At 30.9% G+C, this 20,931-nt stretch overlaps 1 protein-coding gene across 1 annotated transcript; it reads left to right on the forward strand.

Annotated features, from left to right (window-relative positions):
• Positions 1–821: 821 nt before the first annotated feature.
• On the forward strand, positions 822–20,682 carry LOTGIDRAFT_165846 (hypothetical protein; the record flags this gene model as incomplete). The annotated part of the gene is made up of 8 exons (XM_009062890.1): positions 822–894; positions 2,552–2,689; positions 15,285–15,443; positions 15,611–15,775; positions 16,060–16,166; positions 17,892–18,027; positions 19,276–19,931; positions 20,332–20,682. The coding sequence occupies 8 exons, from the start codon at positions 822–824 to the stop codon at positions 20,680–20,682; spliced, it is 1,785 nt and encodes a 594-aa protein (XP_009061138.1).
• Positions 20,683–20,931: the final 249 nt, after the last annotated feature.

Consider the following 20,931-nt stretch of genomic DNA (forward strand, 5'->3'; position numbering starts at 1 on the left):
TAACAAGGTGTATTCTGTGAGAATATTGTGAAATGATTAGTAATGGATTATATCTGGCTGATATTGATGTGTCAGACTGATAGTGATCTGGTCACCATTCCTATCTCCTTACTTCTCATCTATAATCCAAACAATCTCCATTACTAATACTATTTGTATTATCAATAGTGGACATTACTAATGGTCAGTACAATGGCTGAGTGTCTACCCGGTTATTATGACCAGTATGGTTTGACCAGTCAAATAATCAGGTAGTCAACCAGTCAGTGTAAATTATGCATGTAACAGTGCAGGTGATTACTGCCAAGATTTGAAGATGACAGAAGATTTGTAAAATGACACAATGTATAAAGATTGGGGAGTAATAAGAGTTAAGATACAGTGATTATTATATTATATGAAATCTTCAACCACCTGTATTTTATACCTCATGATTGATAGGTGACATTTTATTATCTCATATCACTGTGGGTAACCATCAAGAATTACTATTACCTCACCCCTCTTCTTCTGTGTGAGGACTAAAAAAAAAATCAGAAAGTGAAACTGTGTTAGTGACACTTTGATCAACTTGGTGTTATGTCCTTTTAAAAATGTTACAGCTTCAAAATTGTATAATAGGAAATTGATTTTTTAATTAGAGATCTTGAATTGAATTAATGTTTTATAAAACCTGTAACCCTTGCATTATTATGAATTTCTTATATCTGAGGGCTTATTCCTTTGGACATAATTTCCAGATATATGTATTAATCATTCTTCTGCAAGTCTCAGAAATTTGGTGAAAAGTAATAAATAAAGCAGTAAATGTTTTTAACGACATGCCTGTTTACACGAATTTTAATTCTATTTGTTGGATGTCAAATTCTATTTGTTGGATGTCAGAAGTGCTAGGTTAGTGGTCATTTTATGTCTGTTTTATTTAGGTAAATTGTCACTGGTTTAAACACACCAGATTTCAATCTTTTCTCAAAATATTTATTGTTAGTTACTAGTGTCAGCTTTATTTCTTACTTTAAGTGAATCTGAGAAGGATTTTAATTAATTGTGAAAGTTTTATTATGTACAATTTGGAACTGGAGAAGATGTCACCCCCCTTCTTCTGACCCCCTTGACCTGTTAGATGAGGAAATGACCTCTGATTTCATCAGGTCAAACTCCCAGGCTCACACAGATTCCCACGAGTTGGTTAATGTGGTCAAGTTTTAAGGATAATTGTAGTAAAATAACACAAGCCCCTTGTTGATTTTCAACTATTCAAGGTGTAGTTTTAATGAATTTGAGAGGGCTGATACTTTTAAAAGGACTTCTTCAGAGTATCTTGCCATTTGATTAGACAATAGATATGACTCAAGTCACATCTTGGAACATTAGTGACTTGATCATTGGCGGTAATTTTAGGGGTATATTTGTTATAGGTGACGACAAAACACTGGTATTTTTGAGTTCTGTAAATTCAAATGATAATTTATACAGATGTAATTGCAATAGTGTGTTTCTGCATTTTGTGCATTAAAATTTAAATTGAATTATCGATTGTAATGGGTTGTACTTAGGATTTTAAAGTTGAACTGTTTGAAATCATTTGACATTTATAAATTTCATATCATTCTTTGAAAAACTTTACCAATTGGCCTAGGCAATTAGAAAAAAAGTCAGAGCAAATCTAACTTAGAAACATCTGAAAAGGTTAATTTGGTCATGTTGGCAATTATTTGCGTTCTTATTGGAATCTGGAACATTGATCAACCAAAAAATATGAACTAAATTAGAAAAATTAAGTCTTCTGAGGTGAAAAAGTTAATGTAGTTTCTTATAAGCTAGGGAGTTGCATTGTTTGATATTTTGTTTTAATTTATCCACACACAGCCAAATAAAATGTTTGAGATCATTGGGAAATTAATCTTGGTGTCTGGCTTCAATCTATTATGATAAGAGACATGAGAGAGGCTGGTGTTTCTTTACAGTTATTTATAAAAGGTAGTAAATATGAGAGAAATGCTAACATTAGTGTAAGGGCCATCACCTACAATACTTGATGGACCATGAACAAGTTAACAATGACTTGAGAGGCAGATTCTTTTATTAGTCGATCATTACTATTCTACTAATGTCAAAGATTTAACAATCACTTTTTAAGTACTGCACATTGTCATCACAGTCTAAATGGTCTGTTCAACTTACAATAGGCATTCACAAACTTCACATCAGTTTTATCCGAGTGCAAAACAGTCCTGGAAAAATACAAGACTTAACAATGTTTCATGTGTTAAAATTTGAATTTCATTCAATGGATAAAAGATGATATCCAAACTAGTTTCTCTCCTGGTCATAAGTTATATGAATAATCTATATAATTTGTATTAATATATCCAATTAAAGTTAAGCATTAGTATAATCCTTGTATATTTTTGCAAATCTGTCTATGTAGATACTTTGTGGTCTAGATACTTTTGAAGCATCCCAATAACAAAATCCAAGAGATCTTTTATTAGATTGAATTACTGTTATTCAACAGAAATTGATATTTTGATAAAAAATCTATTTTCAGAATCCGGTAGTGTTTTAATGTGGGGTTATTGTAAAGCCTTGGGCAGAAAATATGATATTTTAACCCCTGAAGTGGCTGATATACCATATCCTGTAATACAAGTAGCTGGTGGTTCTAGCCATAGTATGGCACTTACAGGTAAGGATTGTCCTGCACCGAGAAGCACTATCTGCATTTGTAGTGAGCTGTCCACGCAAGGCCCAACAGGACATCTATTTTTGCCAATTTAGATTTGTCTTTCAATATTTCATGAATACTATTATGAAGTGACAGTCTTCATGCAAGATAATTCATTTTGAACTTTCTAGTCAGACTTCAATAAATACAATGCAGTTGTGGATTTTGTGCTTGCATACCTTTTTATTTATTCAAATTATATTGTGATGTAGATATGTCACCCTGACTTTTCACAGACAGTGACTATGCATAACATTTTTTGTTTGCACTACAAAAAGCATAATGCATACTATAAATTACTGAATATTGATGGTGTACAAATGTCAAAAATTCATTCATAGTGTATTGGTCATGGCAGTATGAATAATGGATAGATGTGTTTATTATTATAAGAAGTACAGTGTCTCCACCAAATGTATCACCAACACAGATCAGATTTCTTTCAATCTCTTCTGGCTGTGTAGCACAATCACACTTTTTCTATTAAAATCATCAGTTTGCGATAAAGCTTTTATCTTAAATTAATATTTTCATTCTGGCTGGCAAAACTCAGATCAGTTTTCCTCTAATAAAGGTCATTGATATTTTGTTAAGACTGTCAGTGGTGAATACAGAGTGTTAATAATTTCAAGCTAGCAGTGTAACATATTAAAGCTGACACAAGACAAGGTGTACAATGTGGTATCAATATGATTGTAATCATTGTAAACTATGTAGAATTATCAATTAGACTATTATTTCGAGATCCTATTACTGCAACTTGTCAACTTCATTTTATAATCATTATGATATTTCTATCGCTTAAAAGTAATAATATACAGACAACTGTGAAAAATATGCCTTCAAAAATCAATATTTCTTTTTGGAAAAAAGGGAATGGAATGCAACAAAAGATCAGATTAATAGGTGGCTTGAGACTTTTTAAGAAACAACATGGCTATGTCCAGACAAATATTGTTAAGTATAGTTCATCAATGCAGATTTTGTCACATTTATTATCCATGTAACACTGATTAAGAATTCAATGTGGATCATGGATTTAGACACATACTTGAAAACTCAGAAACTAGAACAGTACCTTTAACTTCTTTTTTGATTTGAAGCATGTAAAATACAGAGTTGAGATTCTGGTGAGAAGCCTAATGAGTGAAAAGATAAAATGTTAAAGAAATTGTGATTTATTATTTGACACATTTTATACACCCCAAATGTTTAGAATTTTATCTGCAGGATGGCCTTTATCTTGAAAACTGGTCGTAGACATGTTAAGTTGAATCAGTTTCTGGTTGGACCAATTAGTATTATCTGATAAACTTAATTAGCATAGAACATTATCACTAACTTTCTAACATGTCGTCTTTCTAGTCTTTATTACCTAGTATCTTCTTCTCTCTAATTAAATAGAAAATTTCTTCATAAAGCAATTTTAATGATCTATCTCACAATTAAAACCAGTAAGAATTTTCAATCAGCTGTTTTATGGTCTCTGCATTATATTTTTAAAATTTAAGAACTTGCATGTTTTGATATCATAAGATATCCAGTATCAACTGCCTGTATCATTAGTTATTCCTAATCACTTTTGTCTTGATTATAAACTTTGGAAAATCTGAGTTTACTTACAGACTTTCAAACTGTTTTTTGTCCTAAAAATGCTAACAATGATCAATAAAAAAAAGTGCTTCTTCAGCTACCACTAGTTAATTGATTTTTAAGTATATTTCATGTACAAGTATATTTATAAAATTATTCAATACCGAACTTTGGTCTGCAAATTGGCATGTCTCAATAAATTCGAAATATAACTGAAGGGTTTTGATTATTAGGGAAAGACTGTTGGGTTGTTGAGATTAGTTTCTGGGCTTGGTTGTGGCTAGTAATTGATCACAATTGTTGAGGCCAACATGTAGGAGAACTGTAGCTGGTTTAGAATCGTGGTTGTAGCTCTCGATGATTGACTGGATTTGGTAACCAGGGTACGAATGGATTTCGGTTTATGAAGTAGTCTTGGTTATTCAATTGAGGTTTGATTTTCAGAATTCAAAATGTAACTGAAGGTTTTTGATTACAGTTCTTTCGACTCCAGAATTAACCTTTCCTGTCCGGGATCTGTCTTAATAACTTGTTGCAGTAGAAGTGTAAGATATATTTTTTGAAAATGAGTGCAATCAAAATTGTTGAAGAGAGTTTGTAAATAAAAGGGTTGTCCATTAAGTGAGAGTAAGTAATGTTTTAATATGTTTATTTACTATAAAGTATAATAAAGATATATCATGGTGGTATTTAATATATACATATCTTCTCTTACATTTGTTTATTTCTTACTGCCATTTAGTAAAGGTGAGAATGTCTGACCCCTTGGCGTAAGTTGTCTAATAAATAAACAGCCCTTTGATTCTCTTCTCTCATTTATCTTGTAAGCTGGAAACCATTTGGAGTCTAGAGCCGTGTTAAGTAGTCAGAATGCTGCCAATGGCTAGAATTCTAATAGTCTTCACAGGATAAAAGAATGATGTAAATTTTAGAATAATTAAGTAGAAGACAATCGAATATTAAACACATTCTGATCATTTTAACTTTCATAAGGTCAATAGAATAAAGATTCTTTATTGTTATTCGGTAGATGCATTATGAACCTCAGAGAATTATGTCATGAATTTTAACATAAGTAAATAAAAAAAAAACCTGTTAGTCAATCAAACAATTTCTGATCTGAAAGATTTTTTAAACAGGGAAACATATTTTATCCTTAAGTTTATTGTGTTTCAAATTGGTAGTTATTATACACCAACTGTGAATAGGTATAATAAACTTATCACCTCCTTACAAATAACTAATGTATACATGATATACTTAACTCGCCACTCCTGTGTCCAGTATGTTATTATAATGTATACAAGTGGTCATGAATGGGTTTAGATACATTGATAGTCAGTGACCTATCAAATACTTTAACAGATTGGCTGATAATACTGATATACTGCTAATATACTATAGTACGTATTTAAACTCAGGTCTTTATACACCTTTAAACTATAGCTTAGACCTGATTGAATGGTTGAGTTTGATGACAATTAAACATTATTGAGATTTAAGTAGTGCACATGCATGACGGAACACTCACCCCCTTTTTTTTTTACATTGATAATAGTTAACACCCTATTCAAAAGGAATAGTTGAAATGTAAATGAGAAATAATTGAATTAAATTGTTAAGTTACTGAACCCACCACCATAGGCACAAACTATTATTTTCTAAAGCATATCAATTATTGTAATAGGTAAATAAGTATGGTAAAATAAATCCATTTCAATGCAGGTCATACACTGTTTGAATAGAAATTTAATGCTTTATTTGGTATATGTTATCTCATACATTATATTTGATAATTATTCAATAAAAAGGATATGTTTGATTACGGACTAAAGTAAGTTAATTAATAAGGACTTATTCAATTTACCATTAAGACTACTAGTATGTTTTTGGAGTGTGCATTTCACAAACAGCAGATTGTCCTCATTCCCCCTCCTTCAAGATGAGTCAATGCTACGATATGGATTGGATGTGCCTAGATACCCTAAATTATTGATTCTTAATTAAGTAAAGCTACAGAGTGTGTGAGTGCTATGATCATTGTAGACAGATCTAATAGCTCTCAAGAAACCCAGAAAGGCTACCACTGAACTTATCTTTCAGAAAGGGTGTATATGACATGTGCATTAGTTTTAAAAAGGGATCATTGAATTGATCAGTTTGATATCCAAATGTAAGAGACTGGATGAAATTTTGAGCAGCAACCATGGCACACCCGTGTTTGGTAATACTTTTTAACAACTGATAAAAACCTCATCAAAGACATGTCTGTACCTTGGAAGTTTAATTACGAATTAGGAAATTAAATATTTTAAAAACATTTAGTGATAAAAAATGACTGTACACTCTCACTGAGAATAAAGGTGTGTTTATTTCTTTGCAACTTTTAGAACCTTTTTCTTCTGATGGTGAATGAAGTATCGCTTTGAAGTAAATTGTATTTGTTTATGGAATGAGTAAAAGATTTCTCAGTGGTGTTGTAAATATGTTGGTAGTTTAAACAGCCATGACCAGTTGATCCCTGTTCATTAAAAATAAAAAAGACAGGAATGTGAAGACAAGTTAAAAGAAATACTTCTTACAAGTGTGTCAGGACTTTTTTCAAGTAATAAGAGAAACTGTTGACAGAAGATCAAAGTATTTGTATTGTATATGTCACAGTGTCGAGTTAGCAGGCCAAAGGAGCAGGTCAGAGGCCAAACCACTTCATTCTTATCTACTTGCCAAGGTTATTTCCGAGTGTTGAAGGTGGTCATATTAAGATCTAATACACCTGTCAACTATATTTTTATTTTTCACACCTTTAACAAGCCAGGTGAAAAGTGGACAATTCAATTATAAAAGTCAATTTTTGTAGTTTAAAGGATCTTGATAAGTATTCTCCACAGAATAATACTAATCCAAGATCTTATCATGAAATTAACATTTGTAGTGTTCATTATATTTCACATAGTAAGCATGGTCTAAAGATTATCTAATCCTTGACAATTTGGCACTGAAGAGGTGTGGGTCAGATGGAGACTGCCCAGACTACGGTTGTAAGCTCGTTACTTGTCCAAGGTTTGTCTACTTGTTTGTTAAAGAAGGTATTCACAATGATCAGTTTTAAGTCAGACGGAGAGAATGATACCCACCAAGATTTATATCAATTTATGGATAGTGAGAAGTTTAATACCTATTGTACTACACCACTGACACACCTTAATACAAACAAATCTTTTCTTACTTATTTAGAAATAACTGTTTTTCTGTTCTTAGGAGTTGATGAGAAAGTTTTATTATCACAACAGGCTGTAAAAAAGATTTTAACCTAAAAATCTGATGATTTCCATAAAAGTTACTGAATAAATAAACCAAGTACTAACGATCCATATCACAAAACGAAATCCGAAATCCAAGCATTAGTAGCAGCTTATGAACTTTTTCACATGAGGAAATATATCAATCATAAGTGTTTTATAGTAAAAAGTGGTATAAGATGCCTAGAAGAGTAAGAATACTCTGCATTTAAAAGATCTGAATGTGCTGATATTCATTAAAACTGAAATAGTCTATTATAATGTTAAAATTACGGAAGTAAAGAAAGTTTTAATTTTGAATAATGGGTGGTGAAAATTTACAATGTGCTGTGGGGTGACTTATACCACACTGGTGGTATTCATTGTAAGTGTTATGCTATGTAAGTTGTAAGATATACTCTCATCACTAGAAATGGTTAAGTAAGCAATTACAAGGTGAAGTGTGATTGTTATTTATTTTATTTCATTGAGAAGTGTTATGTTTAATTGAAATCTAATATTGACACTGTGTTACTCTTCTAAATTTATTGGCTGTTTTAATTAAAATTTGGACACTGTTTGGTATGTTAGATTAAATAACTAAACATTGGAGTACCTTCTTACAACACATTCAGTGTAAGAATAAAAAGACAATACATTCCTGTCAAGTGCCAAAATTGCCTACGTTATTTCCAGAATGTGTATCTTCTGATTCAAAGAGAAAAATTAAATTGAAAGAGCAAAATATATATAAAATTCTATGACCAGGATAACTTGGAGTTTGCAGTCAAACTTGTAACCTGTCATTCTGTTTGTGTCCTTTTCAGCATAATCATCATATACTGTAGGTCTCTGTGTATGTTAAATTTAATTTTACTGAATTTAAAGTTTACCATAACAAACTGCATTTCGGCACGTCTTTTCTAAGCTTGAAATTCCCTTTGGTAGTCAGTAGATTGGTACTTTTTCACTAGCACTATATATTCATGACAGTACCTCACAGTGGTTCAGATGAACCATAATGAGCAATGATGTCTCAATAGAAGCACAATATTTTCATTAAACTGTGAAATGACGTAACTTAAGTGATGTTATAAAGCCTGGTAGCACTTTGATAATGAATTAACAAATGAATACCAAGTAGGTGAGGTGGGTAATAATGACCACTTGATGTTACAGATTGACCAGGTGATGAGATACAATCCTTCTAAATGAAAAAATACCTGTTATTTTCTCTCCTTTGATCTTCACACTTTCTTAATCAATATTAAATAGACTCCTGCAGTAGTTTAAATCTTCTTTAAGAAGATTACTGTGAAGGTTACAATCATCCTGCAGTGAAATTAAATTGATGTCTTTCTTCCCTATAATTAATTTGCTATTATCAATGATATTAAGATTGGTCTGGAGTCTTGAAACAAGTATTAAAGGTGTAAAGCCTTTTTGTCAACCTTTGAACTGTGTGTCGGAATCTTTAAAGATACCATTGTGTAATAAATCTTTCTGATAGAATAACAAAACTTTGCCCTTGATCAGACCAGAGAAATAGATCATTTCTGTTCAATTTTATGAGATTTGTTCAGAAAAACTTTGTTTGATCTTAATCTTAGGTTGAACATTAATCAGAAATTTTGAGTATCCAGGCCCTTGTTTCTTAATAATCTTGTATTTTAATTTTCTTTGGTGTATGTGGCATTTCTCCACATAAAATTAAACAAGTTTTATTTTTATTCAGGTGTGGTCATTTGTTCAGCTACAAGTTAACAAAGCTCTGAATCTGTTGCATTCTTGAGTTATTATAGGAATGTATTAAAAGCAAACATATTTACAAAATTTTACAGTTGACTGAAAGCATAACATATTACCATGTAAATATGTCTAGAAACTCTAATATATTTTGATAAACAGACATTAAACTAAATGTCTCATTAAAAATCATCACAGACCCCATTTACTGGAGTTCAAAGTGTGAAGTCAAAGATCTTGCCCTCTTTGAATGTCAGTGGACAAAAAATAGTGGTAGGTTGTAAAAGCGAAGTACAAGGGGTTAAGTAGTTGATGTATATAACAGATTTATCAGATCACCTGTCTGCCTAGGGGTTAATTTGAGCCTGTTGACCATCAGACCTTTAACTTCAGTAGCTGCCCAACGGTCACTTAACAAGTGTGAAACACTATATTTTTTATCTGTTGGAAGAAAAAAGGGTAGACAATAGTGTTTAATCTTTGACCTAAGGCAGTATATTATTTTCTATCTTGTACTTGTCATAGATTAGTCCTCCTACAAAATGAAACATCCTCAATTATTTCATGTTCAAAATATCTTAAATGATGCTTCAGTCTTTTTATACAGATAGAAACAAACACCTGGCTCTTTTCTTTTTTCAGATAGAAAAATAATTTATTATGATTTCTAATGATGGTTTTGACTTCTGTAACTCATTTATTAAAAGAAATTTCAATTTTTGAATTTCTGAATGGAATCTTGGTAGTAAAGATCAATGTGAAATGTAAAATATTTTAAATCTGGCACAGTTTCATATTTACAGTATAGTATGAATGGAGTTTAGTAAATAAAAATAATATCTGTAAAAATATTTTAAGAATGAACATGTATCTCAGGAGTCGGAAATTGAACATTCATGTTCCCAGTTGAATATTTCAGCTGGAGTTTTTAATAGAATTTCTCGTTTATAGAATCCTGAGTTTATTTTCATTCAGTTTTACTGAGTTCCCCATTCATTTCTGTAGCTTGTTATTGAAAGGTCTTGGTGGTGCTACCTACAATTTTGGCTCCATTTAAACAGGAAGTCTATGTTAGCTGTATATTGGCATGTTGTTTTGACAAGTGATATAAAAACACTGACACCATATTTTAAAATAATACCTCAATACTAACACAGTTAAAATCACTTATGTCAATAATTAATAGCATCATTCTAATAATATACTAGTATTTATATGACTTATATTGATGTTTGGTTAGAAGTTCAAAGTTTTACCAGTAAAATACACGAACCACGAGACTTCAATATGAATAAGAAAAATTAACATGGATTCTTATATAACTGAGTTAATTTCGAGCCGTCATTGCACAAATATTTCACTGATGTAAGCAGATTGTGTGGTACCAATGTCCATCTCGAAAAGGTTAATCGAAATAATTTTCATGTATTACTTTTGACTTAAGCTTAGCATGAAGTACAAGATTTAAATTTCAGGAAAATTGTAACCATGTAAATTGTCATACTCAGTGACTTTATGATATATATGAAGTTTTGTGAAAGAAAACATCTATCATACAGTCTGTTAGCACTCATAACAAGTTGTCTGGCCTCTAGGTGAAAAGGTGAACCTCAGTGTTAACACCTCTGACTTGTTGTTTATTTTTTTTCTTGTTGTCTACAGTACTTAATATCTATAGTCACCGGCTGTCAAATACTGAAATATCTTGGTTTCATTTTTAAAAAATACTTTCAGCCCTTGTTTTAATATGAATAATACATCAATGTCTAAAATATGTTACCACGGGATCAACAGAAATGTTCCTATTAAGTCTTTTTTTTAACCCTAGTGTTTAAACTCTTGAACGGTACTTTTAGAAAACGAGTCTTCATAATATATGGGTTTACACGCATCGCTATGTAAATGTCTACGTTTATGTCTCCATTTTGGCGGTTCAAAAATTTTTTCTCATGGAAAAAGTTTCATTCGTCTTTGAATTTAAATAACTAATGTTATAAGTTCATGTATAGCAGCAAGAAACAGCAATTTATTTCATTAATAAGTACCATCACCTCGAGTAGCTTGGTGCAAACAAATTTTATATTATTTCATAGCAATTTGTGCAATTAGTGCCAATTGTCAACAAGTTAAAGTATCTTACAATGATTCAAGCAATTACTAGAAGAGAAATGCCAGCACATGTGTGAATAGAGATGAGTCAACCATGATCTATCTATTCACTTGTCCTGTGATGTTTTTCTGTAAAATGTTTTTGAGTCATCTACACCCTCTTCCACCTACAAAACATCTTTATCTATATCTGTCATACAGTTGAAGACATAAAGACAATAATTTGTTTCCCAGCAATATTCATCAGAGTCATTGCTTCAAGTTTTTCTGAACATGTTCTCTGTATATATGTGACCAGAAATGTGGTAAATCATTCAAATTCAGTCTAATTTATAACAGTAAAAGAGAGCAAAATCTGAAATGGGTGCTTCAAACAGCTGTTTGATGTGTTTTGATACTTTATGAAAATCAAACAAATGATTATTTTATAACTATACTATGATCTTTGACCTTTTTTAAATGGCCCAATTATAGTAGGTTAATATGAAATAGTTGTAATAAATGCTATTTATGATATTATCCTAAAGAATTGTATATTATAGAGGATGTCATTAAACATCTGGTCTCCTCCACAAATCTTTGATGTTTGTTTTTCAAAATAGATATATAATGATGAATTTCGTATAATATATACTGGTACCTTAAATGCACCAAAATTACAAAAATGACAGAAGCCTTATTTAGGGGTGGGGGATTGCCTCCAAAGCTAAAGCAAATATCCAAAGTAAAAAGGCCTTTCCCCATTTGAACAAATCTGAAAAAAATTGACGGTCAGTCAAAATTTGTCATGATCAATTTGTTTTTAGAGTATTGTTTTTCCTAAAGAATGTATTTGTTTACTTTCCATAAAGATAACAGATGTACAATTGAAAAATGATCAGAAAATGACCATGTACAATTATTATTTAAATATTCAGATTACACATGGACAGAACCCTCATTTTTTCTCTTATCACTTTGATCTTTTTTTGTAATGAGTAATTGAAATAAATGTACATTTTATCAGATGGTGTGTTTGTTTATAAGGAATTTGTTATCAATGAACAATAGTGGATGACCACTGGCCATTCTTTATGTCCAAAGTTTATCATTATATGTCAAAGTCATGATGGAGAAATGTCCAATTAAATCTCTTGTTTTGTTCAAATTTTTATCCCTTCTGTTGTGTCCACTACACTTTTTAAAAGAATTAATCAAAAGCAAAGACGCAAGGACTAAAGGTCACCTAATAGGGTCACCACCAAGGCCATGGGTCTGTGAACTCTTGACCAATGGCCAGAAACCTTACTCAAACCCTCTAAAAATATTCTATAGTCAGTCAGAACATGTCATGCCCTTACCACCTGGTTTCACTTAGGCCAAAGTACCCTGACATTCCAGTGCAGTAAATTTATATCTGCTTTATTTGAAATTAGAGGACTGGTCACTTCAAGCACCTGCCTGATGGGTAAAACTGACCACTGTCCAGTGTGGGAACTTGTTGAAAGCCACTCTGACCCTGGTCATTCACTTACTGGTCATATTATTATTCTCTCCCTCCAGACCTGATCAGTTTGTGTATACAATAAACTGGAGAGTTACCAAGCCATACCATTGTATTTCTTTTATTAAGTTTGTCAGTAAAGTTAAGCTTTGATGTTTTAAAAGATAAAGAAGTATAATCTGTACCATCAAATCTATTATTAAAACCTCTTTTAAATCTTTTCTATCAGCATTTCAATATAATGTGCATTACAGACCCTTGTTAAATTTCAATTACCTCTCTATTTGTATCACTTTATTTCTAGTTTTCCACTTTCATTTCACAAACTTTCTATTTGTTTTTTATACTCAACAAAAGATTTTCTGCTGTTTGTAATTCTACATGCAGAAAGGAGGTTTAAACAGTTTTAAAACTAATAGATGCAAATGGATTAGATGTCTTTTTTTTATTTCGTCAGAGAAAAAACTCTCTAAAATAAAAACTAACAAAGTTATCAATACTTTTAAATAAAAATTTTAAAATTAAATATATTCTATGATATGCAATTCCAATGCTATGAGTATCTGAAATTTAGGCTTTGTATTTGGTAGCAAGGTTGTGAAAGATTAGCATGGTACATTCTGTTCTAATATCCCTCTCATAGAAATGTTAGTGGATTAAAGAGGTGACCTGACACCTCTCACAAACAAGTGCTAAATTTACGCTTGAAATGAAATCTCCCAATTATTATTGAAGATTGTTTATTTCTATTTAATACCAAGCCCTTTTCCCTTCTTACGACTCATTTACCTATTGTAAGGCATGCTCCTAGGACATGAAATAAACAAGGTCGTTTGAGAAAACTTTGTGAGTCGTGATATCTTTTATTCACCTGAAATTTACGTTTGTCATTTTTTTTCTCTGATCTGCTGTCTTGTGTTCATTTCAAAAACTAATATTTGTTCGGCAGTATGGCCGTTGTTATGTGTGTGCTCAGTCACTGTTTGTTTGCGATCTAGTCTTTGCAACGCATTTTCACTTGATAAAAGTATAGTTGACAAAGCGCACACACGGACCTCTCAACAAGCTATCTATATTGACAAAAGCAGGTAGAGGTGAAGATGCTGTTAAGTGGATTTGCTATGTTAAGCCATGGCGTATGTGTGAGGCTTTAATTCTCTGTTTATTGTTTAATTTGGGCTCTTTCATGAATTTACTTTTATTTTTAGGTCACATGAACAGAATATTTGAAACCAATGTATATGTTGACTGATAACTGTAGTTATTTCGCTTTTCCTTTTGATGAAATAATGAAAGGAGTTTTTATCTTCTTTCAGTCCAACTTAAAACACAGATTTCTTTTAGTAAGGTATCATTAGTAGGAAATATTTTCTTAAAAAGATTTAAAAATTGTTAAATTATATAATCAGTTCATTATTGGGTTTATAGCATTGTTATTGAACAAAAATTTATTTTGAAGAGAATTTCTAATAAAAAATGCTGAAAAAAATATATGCAAAGGACAAAATATGTTAGATGCAATAATCAGTGATTCAGTTAAAACATACTTAACAAGTTCACAAAAAAAAAAACAAGGTTGAAAAAAGACTTGTACAGTTTGACCAAAACCGATATTTTCATGTTTGTTTTAAGACATGTCACCACACATGTTAGGTACAGTCAAGTTAATGACAGTAAAACAATATTTGTTAAAAAGAACCTTGGTTTGAACTCATCACACCTAAAACTTCAGTTACAACCAACAAGTTGAATGAATTTTTTAAATAATTATAACATACTGGTTATTATATTAAAAATACATTTCTTGAAATTTTCTAAAATACTAGAAGATTTTGAAATATGAAGCTGCAATGCTTAGATAATTGTTAGTAGGAAAGCAAATAAAGTCTATGTTGATGTAAACCTCCAATCTGTTATGGTTGACCTGAAATGGCTTTTAATTGATAATGTTATATAATCATGTTACATGGTCAGTTGATAATCTTATCTAAGATTGTTATTCTGTTGTGATGTTGGAATGCTATACAGTTTGTATTACTGGTCTTGTATGTGTCAAACTTCCATGCTATACTGTGATTTGTTCTTTATTGGTAAAAAAAAGTGCAATATCAAAATAACTTAAAAAATTATGAATATTTATGCAAATTGTTGTGCAAATTTTATTTTTGATAGATTATTTAAGGAAGATAGAGACCAATACAGAAATGATTACAAGAAATCTTTCAATTTTTCTGTGTTTTTTAGGTTTGAAACATCCATGGAAATTTTTTTCAGATCATACTTAATTTTATTTTAAAATTTTTTAAGCAGATAATGAATTTTATTCTGGTAATACTTTTTCTTGTAGAAAATGGTCATATATATGTATGGGGCTCTGGTATTGATGGTCAATTGGGCAAGTCTAAGAAATTGGTGATAGATGCACCAAAGAGATTAAAGGATCCAAATTTGTTTGGAAACACAGTTGTAATTGCCTGTGGTGAATCTTTTAATGCAGCTTTAACTCGTGAGTACTAGTATATAATTGAACTTCTTCATAAATCATTGATTCTTAAATTAGGAATAAATATGCCAACCTTTTCTTTAATAGGTTCCTGCTTTGGAAGCAATCCAAGGTTGAAATTTCAGTTGATATTTTCTCTCATTTATATTTCAACATTTTTTTTTATGTAGAATGTGGCCAGTTGTATATGTGGGGTAAAAATAATGATACTATAAATGCCACTAAGAAAACATCCCATAAACAATTTGAACCGGTGTTAATGAATGGTGACTACAAGGATATAAGCCTTATTAAATGTGGTGGCTGGCATGCTATGGCATTAACAGGCAGACCAGGTGAGACAATTAACAGCATTGGTGATTTATTCTGCTTTCCTCTTCATGTAGTTTAAGAGGCTGATGTGGAAAACCTTATAGTCATTCAGGTGATCTCAATGACTGATGGACCATGTCCTGTAGACTATTCAACAATGAAGATCTGTTAATAGTCAAAAGGAAATGAGAACAAGCAACAAGCTATTACTGACTTTAACTCATCTTCACCTGAGAGCACCATATTTCTTGAATTGTTCCATAATTTTGAGTATTTGTATTTTTATAAATTTGTATTATTTTTACAGAAACCACAATCATTGAAAATACTGACTCTTTGACTGATGAAAGTACATCAGAGACAGAAAGCATTGAAGCAGTTGAATTAAAACCAGAAATAACAGACATGAATCTAGTAAGATTTTTGTTTAATTTCAATTAGGAAAATTATAAAATCTTCTGAATTTTGTCTGCAAATTTAACTTAGAATGACAAAGAAATACAGAAATTTTTTTTTTAGATATGGAAATTTATTGATTGTTATTTGTCAGTCCTTCATGATAACAACAAGTTATAGTCCAAAACAGACATTAAATCACTCGGACCAAACGACTACACTGAGTATAAAAGAAATGTAGTAGAACTAGGCTCTGTTTTAGAATGACACAAAAAAACAGTAAATATTAGTTATAAAAATAAACATAATGTTTGACGAGTTTCTATAATTATAATAAAAGTGATAATTTTCAATATAAAATTCATGATCACTGATACTGAATAGAAACTCTCTGATGTAGCTGCTGATCATTGTTAATTTAATTGTATACAAATATTACCTCCCGATGAGTTGGAATACTAAAATTTCACTCTTTATTATTAATTTCAATAAATTGTATCTTATTTAAAAAAATTTGAATGTTTCCTACTGTTTTATATAAATATAGCTGAAATTGTCTAGATTAATTTTTGCCTAAAAGCATACTGGCGTTTAATAGTTATTGTCATGGAATCATATCTAAACAGTATATTATTAAGAATTAACCTATTTTGATAATATTGAAGTGCATAATTTTTATACATCACAAAGGCAGAATGATTTTATTAAAAACTCCGAAACCACAATCAGTCATTACTTGATATCAATTCACAAACAAGATTTGTTAAATTGATGAGAAAAGAACCACTAATAATTTTAAAGTGTCTCTCATGCATCGATTCTTGCTTGCTGACCAGAATTATCTTTTGTTTATTGAAGCATTTAATACACACTCTAGCTCACTTAAGGAAATTTGTCAAATTGTGAAACGTAGTTAGGTTGGAATGTCAATGTAATAATTTTATGTGATGGACATTTTGCGTTAATTGCTCTCCACAATTGTGACCTAAGTTCAGGCTAAATATTGATGATTTGTCAGTTTGGCTTGAAAAAAGAGAAAACAAGCTCTAAATCTGACTAGTAAACAAGACGAAGTTTTCCACTTTTCCTCTTAACAAGATATAATCAAAATGTTGAAATATGTACAAATAGTGGTTAATTTGGCATTTGGTTACAACCATTAAGTTTTAATGTGCAATTTATTCCAGTATTTCAATAAAACTTAATGATAAGTTATTACTTTATATCTAGAAGCAGAAAAAAATATCAAAGTTTGAACATTGTTGAAATAAACATGAAATTTCAACAGTTTATTCATGTTTGTAAATTTGATTTTGTTTGTATCTTGATCTCAATGATATTTTGATCTTCAAATAGAATAAATTTTATCATCACAATTAGTAACATTTAACTAAATTATATGAGACATTAACTCTTTGATGATTTGAAATATGAATAGATGTAAAGTGACATTTACACTTTCTAAGGTTTCTAACTGGTTTTGACACAATTTTATGGAGACTCTAATCCTGTCAAAGTTATGTTACATACTAAATGTTTTTTACTTTGCTTTCAAAAGTTTGATTTTATTTGCAAATTTGAGTGATGTGCATCCACTTATGTTGATTCAATATTTTCATTGTGATCTTACGGATTTTATGACGAATTTGTAAAAAGGAATTACCACAGGACTATTGTTAATCAAGTCTGAAATAATTATTGATTACTAAAGAAGATGTTCTTTTTTTGTTTCTTCTTCTTCAGAAGACCAAAGAAGATGAAAATGGTAATACATTGCTGGTGTCGCCTCCCCCAGTGTCCCATTTACATTCCAATGCCAAAAAGAAATATTCCAGACAAACTATAGGTGAATTTTATGAATCAAAAGAACCTCCGGGTAGTAAGAGAAATTTCTGTATCTTCTGCATCTCACTCTTATCACATGCACTGCATATACAAAAACAGGAATGAGTGTACATGTATATGTACAAAAAGAATATTTGAAAATTGAAACTCCTATCCCCCCAAAAACTTCCAAAAGATTTTACAGATTTTATTTATTGATGATTGCCATAGAACATTCTGAAAGTGAAATATATTTCCCTCATTCCTGACAAAGCCTGTTGCTTGTAGTGGCTCTGTTCTATACCATACCCAGCACATTCACATTAGCTTACTGTGCTTACTAACCACAAATGAATAGTCTGATATAGATGATCCTCTTTTTTTATAGCTAGGTTTAGATCTCTGTACTGCATGGCCCTTCATTAACCAAACCACCTCTAGCTAGCAGCCAATTTCAAGCATTTTCCTTTGCCACTTGCTTTATACAAGTTCTACCATGCTTTTATATACATCCTTAAGGGTGTATTTATGTATATTTCCTTCTACTTGAAAAATGCATGTATCAGTCTTAACAATATTAATTTTGTGAGATCCATCTAGTTTAATTTAATATCTGCTTTTTAACCATATTCTTTCTTACTGTCATGTAATCATGTAATAGATTGTATTTTTATATTGTATCTAAGCTTTTTCATTTTACATATCATGTATGTCATTTTGTAAACTGTAGCATTTCGTGCACTTTTCACAACTGTTTGAATTTGTATTATTAACATGTTATTCTGTAGATACCTTTTAACAATTTGAGCCAAGATAGGATATATTTATGTTCATATGGACAAGATATATGGTATGGTAATCTTGTGATATCCTTGTTGCTTTTTTCTGACATTTTAGAAATAGACAGTATTTTATATTCTTTTGATATGAATGTTTTCCACTTTACATTCAAAAAGTTGTCATATCCATTATAGATGTCAAACAGTAGGTTATAAATGTTTAAATAGCATAAAAAAGCATATTATTATTCAACCTGTACTTAAACTGTACTTTTTGGGTTATGAGTTGGTGATAAATGAACCATTGTCAAAGGTTGCATAAATTAACATATAATATGCAAATTAGTGGATGTCACATGAATTCCTGGATAAGAGCTGACAATTATTTAGGTTTTAATATCAAATTCACATATTATCTTGAACAATATATATAAAGGCTGTTTTATTGTTTGACATTTCATAAAAGATTAGCCAGTCAAAATATTTCTTTGTATACATTTTTTTTACAAATTTCTCATTTACAGATACTTGTTTAAATGTTGATGAATCAACCAAAATTTGTAATCCTGGCAAAATCCAAAATAAGTGCCACGAAGCAACCTCACAATTGACAAGTCTTCCCACTGAAGCTACTACTTCTGAAGTTATACCTGCTGATTCAAAGGTTCTTGTTTCTCCTAATAACAATAAGGCTGGAAGTGTTCACTACCTAATTGAATTTCATGGAAACTCCCTGATAAAATCTGACAATAGTGCCAATCAAAATTCTCATACCAATAAACATGGAAAATGTAAACCAGCTTTTTTTCTTCTTTCCCAAAAGACAAATAACTCTGTAGATTGTGCTGATCAAAAAGAACTGAATGAACCACAAAATAGAAATTCGGAACTATCGGAAAAGATTATTACCAACTCTAAGAATAATACAAATTCCAAAATTTCATTAGATTTTCAAGTGAAATCCAAAGACAGTTTGTATAAAGAGCGAGTGTTTGTCTCTCAAAGGGACATGAAATTGAAAGCTGTAGATGATTTAAAATTGAAGACCTTATTTGATGACTTATTTGAACATGGATCTTCTGATAAATTATCAGAGGATAAGAAACAAAGGTTGAAAGTATTGTATGAGGCCATTGTACCAGGAAGTAGACATTTATCAAGTCTTTCAGATGCAGAAAGTGTAAGTACAGTAAAATTGAAACCAAAGATTTGCAAATTAAGAAGTAATTCAAGATCATCTCATTATATTTATTGTTTTTTGCCAGGAAGGTATTAAGTAATTATATCATGTGAAACAGATTGATAGCATTATGAAATATCTCTTCTTTCAAACTGCCAACTTTGATTTTTCATGCATGTTCAAACTCATTTCAATGTAAATATGTGAGCACTTGGTAAAATTACATTTTCAGTGATGCCTTTAATCTGTTTGACCAAGCACACTGTTCAGCATGGATGATCTCTGCTGCTGATGTATTTTTTTAAAGAAATGAGTACCATAATGTTTGTTAATTGTTCATCATATTATTGTTCCCTGGAGGTTTTCAGTGACACCTACTTCATATTATACTTTTATACAGAAACCACCAGCCAGAAGATTTGGTTTATCAAACAACCACCATAAACCACCTTCTGTACCAAGAGACAGAACATATTTGAAGTACAATACTGGAAAGAAAATTAGAGAAGTTGGAGACAAAGCCAAGCAACAAAAGATTGGAACTCAGCCTTCAAACCAAAAACCAATTTTTTCTAGTGCCTCCTCATGGAAGAAACGTCCTCTTTTGCGTGGACAAACATATTGTGAGTCCTCACCATCACACATGAATAGTAAACAACTGGTCAGAAATACCAAACAAAGATCTACCTCTGCCTCAAGCCAACAGTGCCATGAACCAAAGTTACTATTGCGTAGAAAACTAAGTAGCTAGCAGCCTATAACTGCTATGTCAGATCTAGAAATATTGTGATGGACGAACATTGAAGCTAACAATTTTTGTGACAATTTACCTGTGATATATTTTCATACATCAATGTTCAACCATTTAGAAGCCTGTAATGAAAGTGCCAACTTATTGGAAGCAATTTTTGAGTGACTTTCAGTTTATACTAATAAATCTACATTTACAATCACAACTGCCCGGGAAAGTTCTAATCATTAAAGACTGCCACAAGAGTTA

The sequence above is a fragment of the Lottia gigantea genome (assembly GCF_000327385.1).
Source record: "Lottia gigantea unplaced genomic scaffold LOTGIsca_54, whole genome shotgun sequence".
In the NCBI taxonomy this organism is placed as follows: domain Eukaryota; kingdom Metazoa; phylum Mollusca; class Gastropoda; family Lottiidae; genus Lottia; species Lottia gigantea.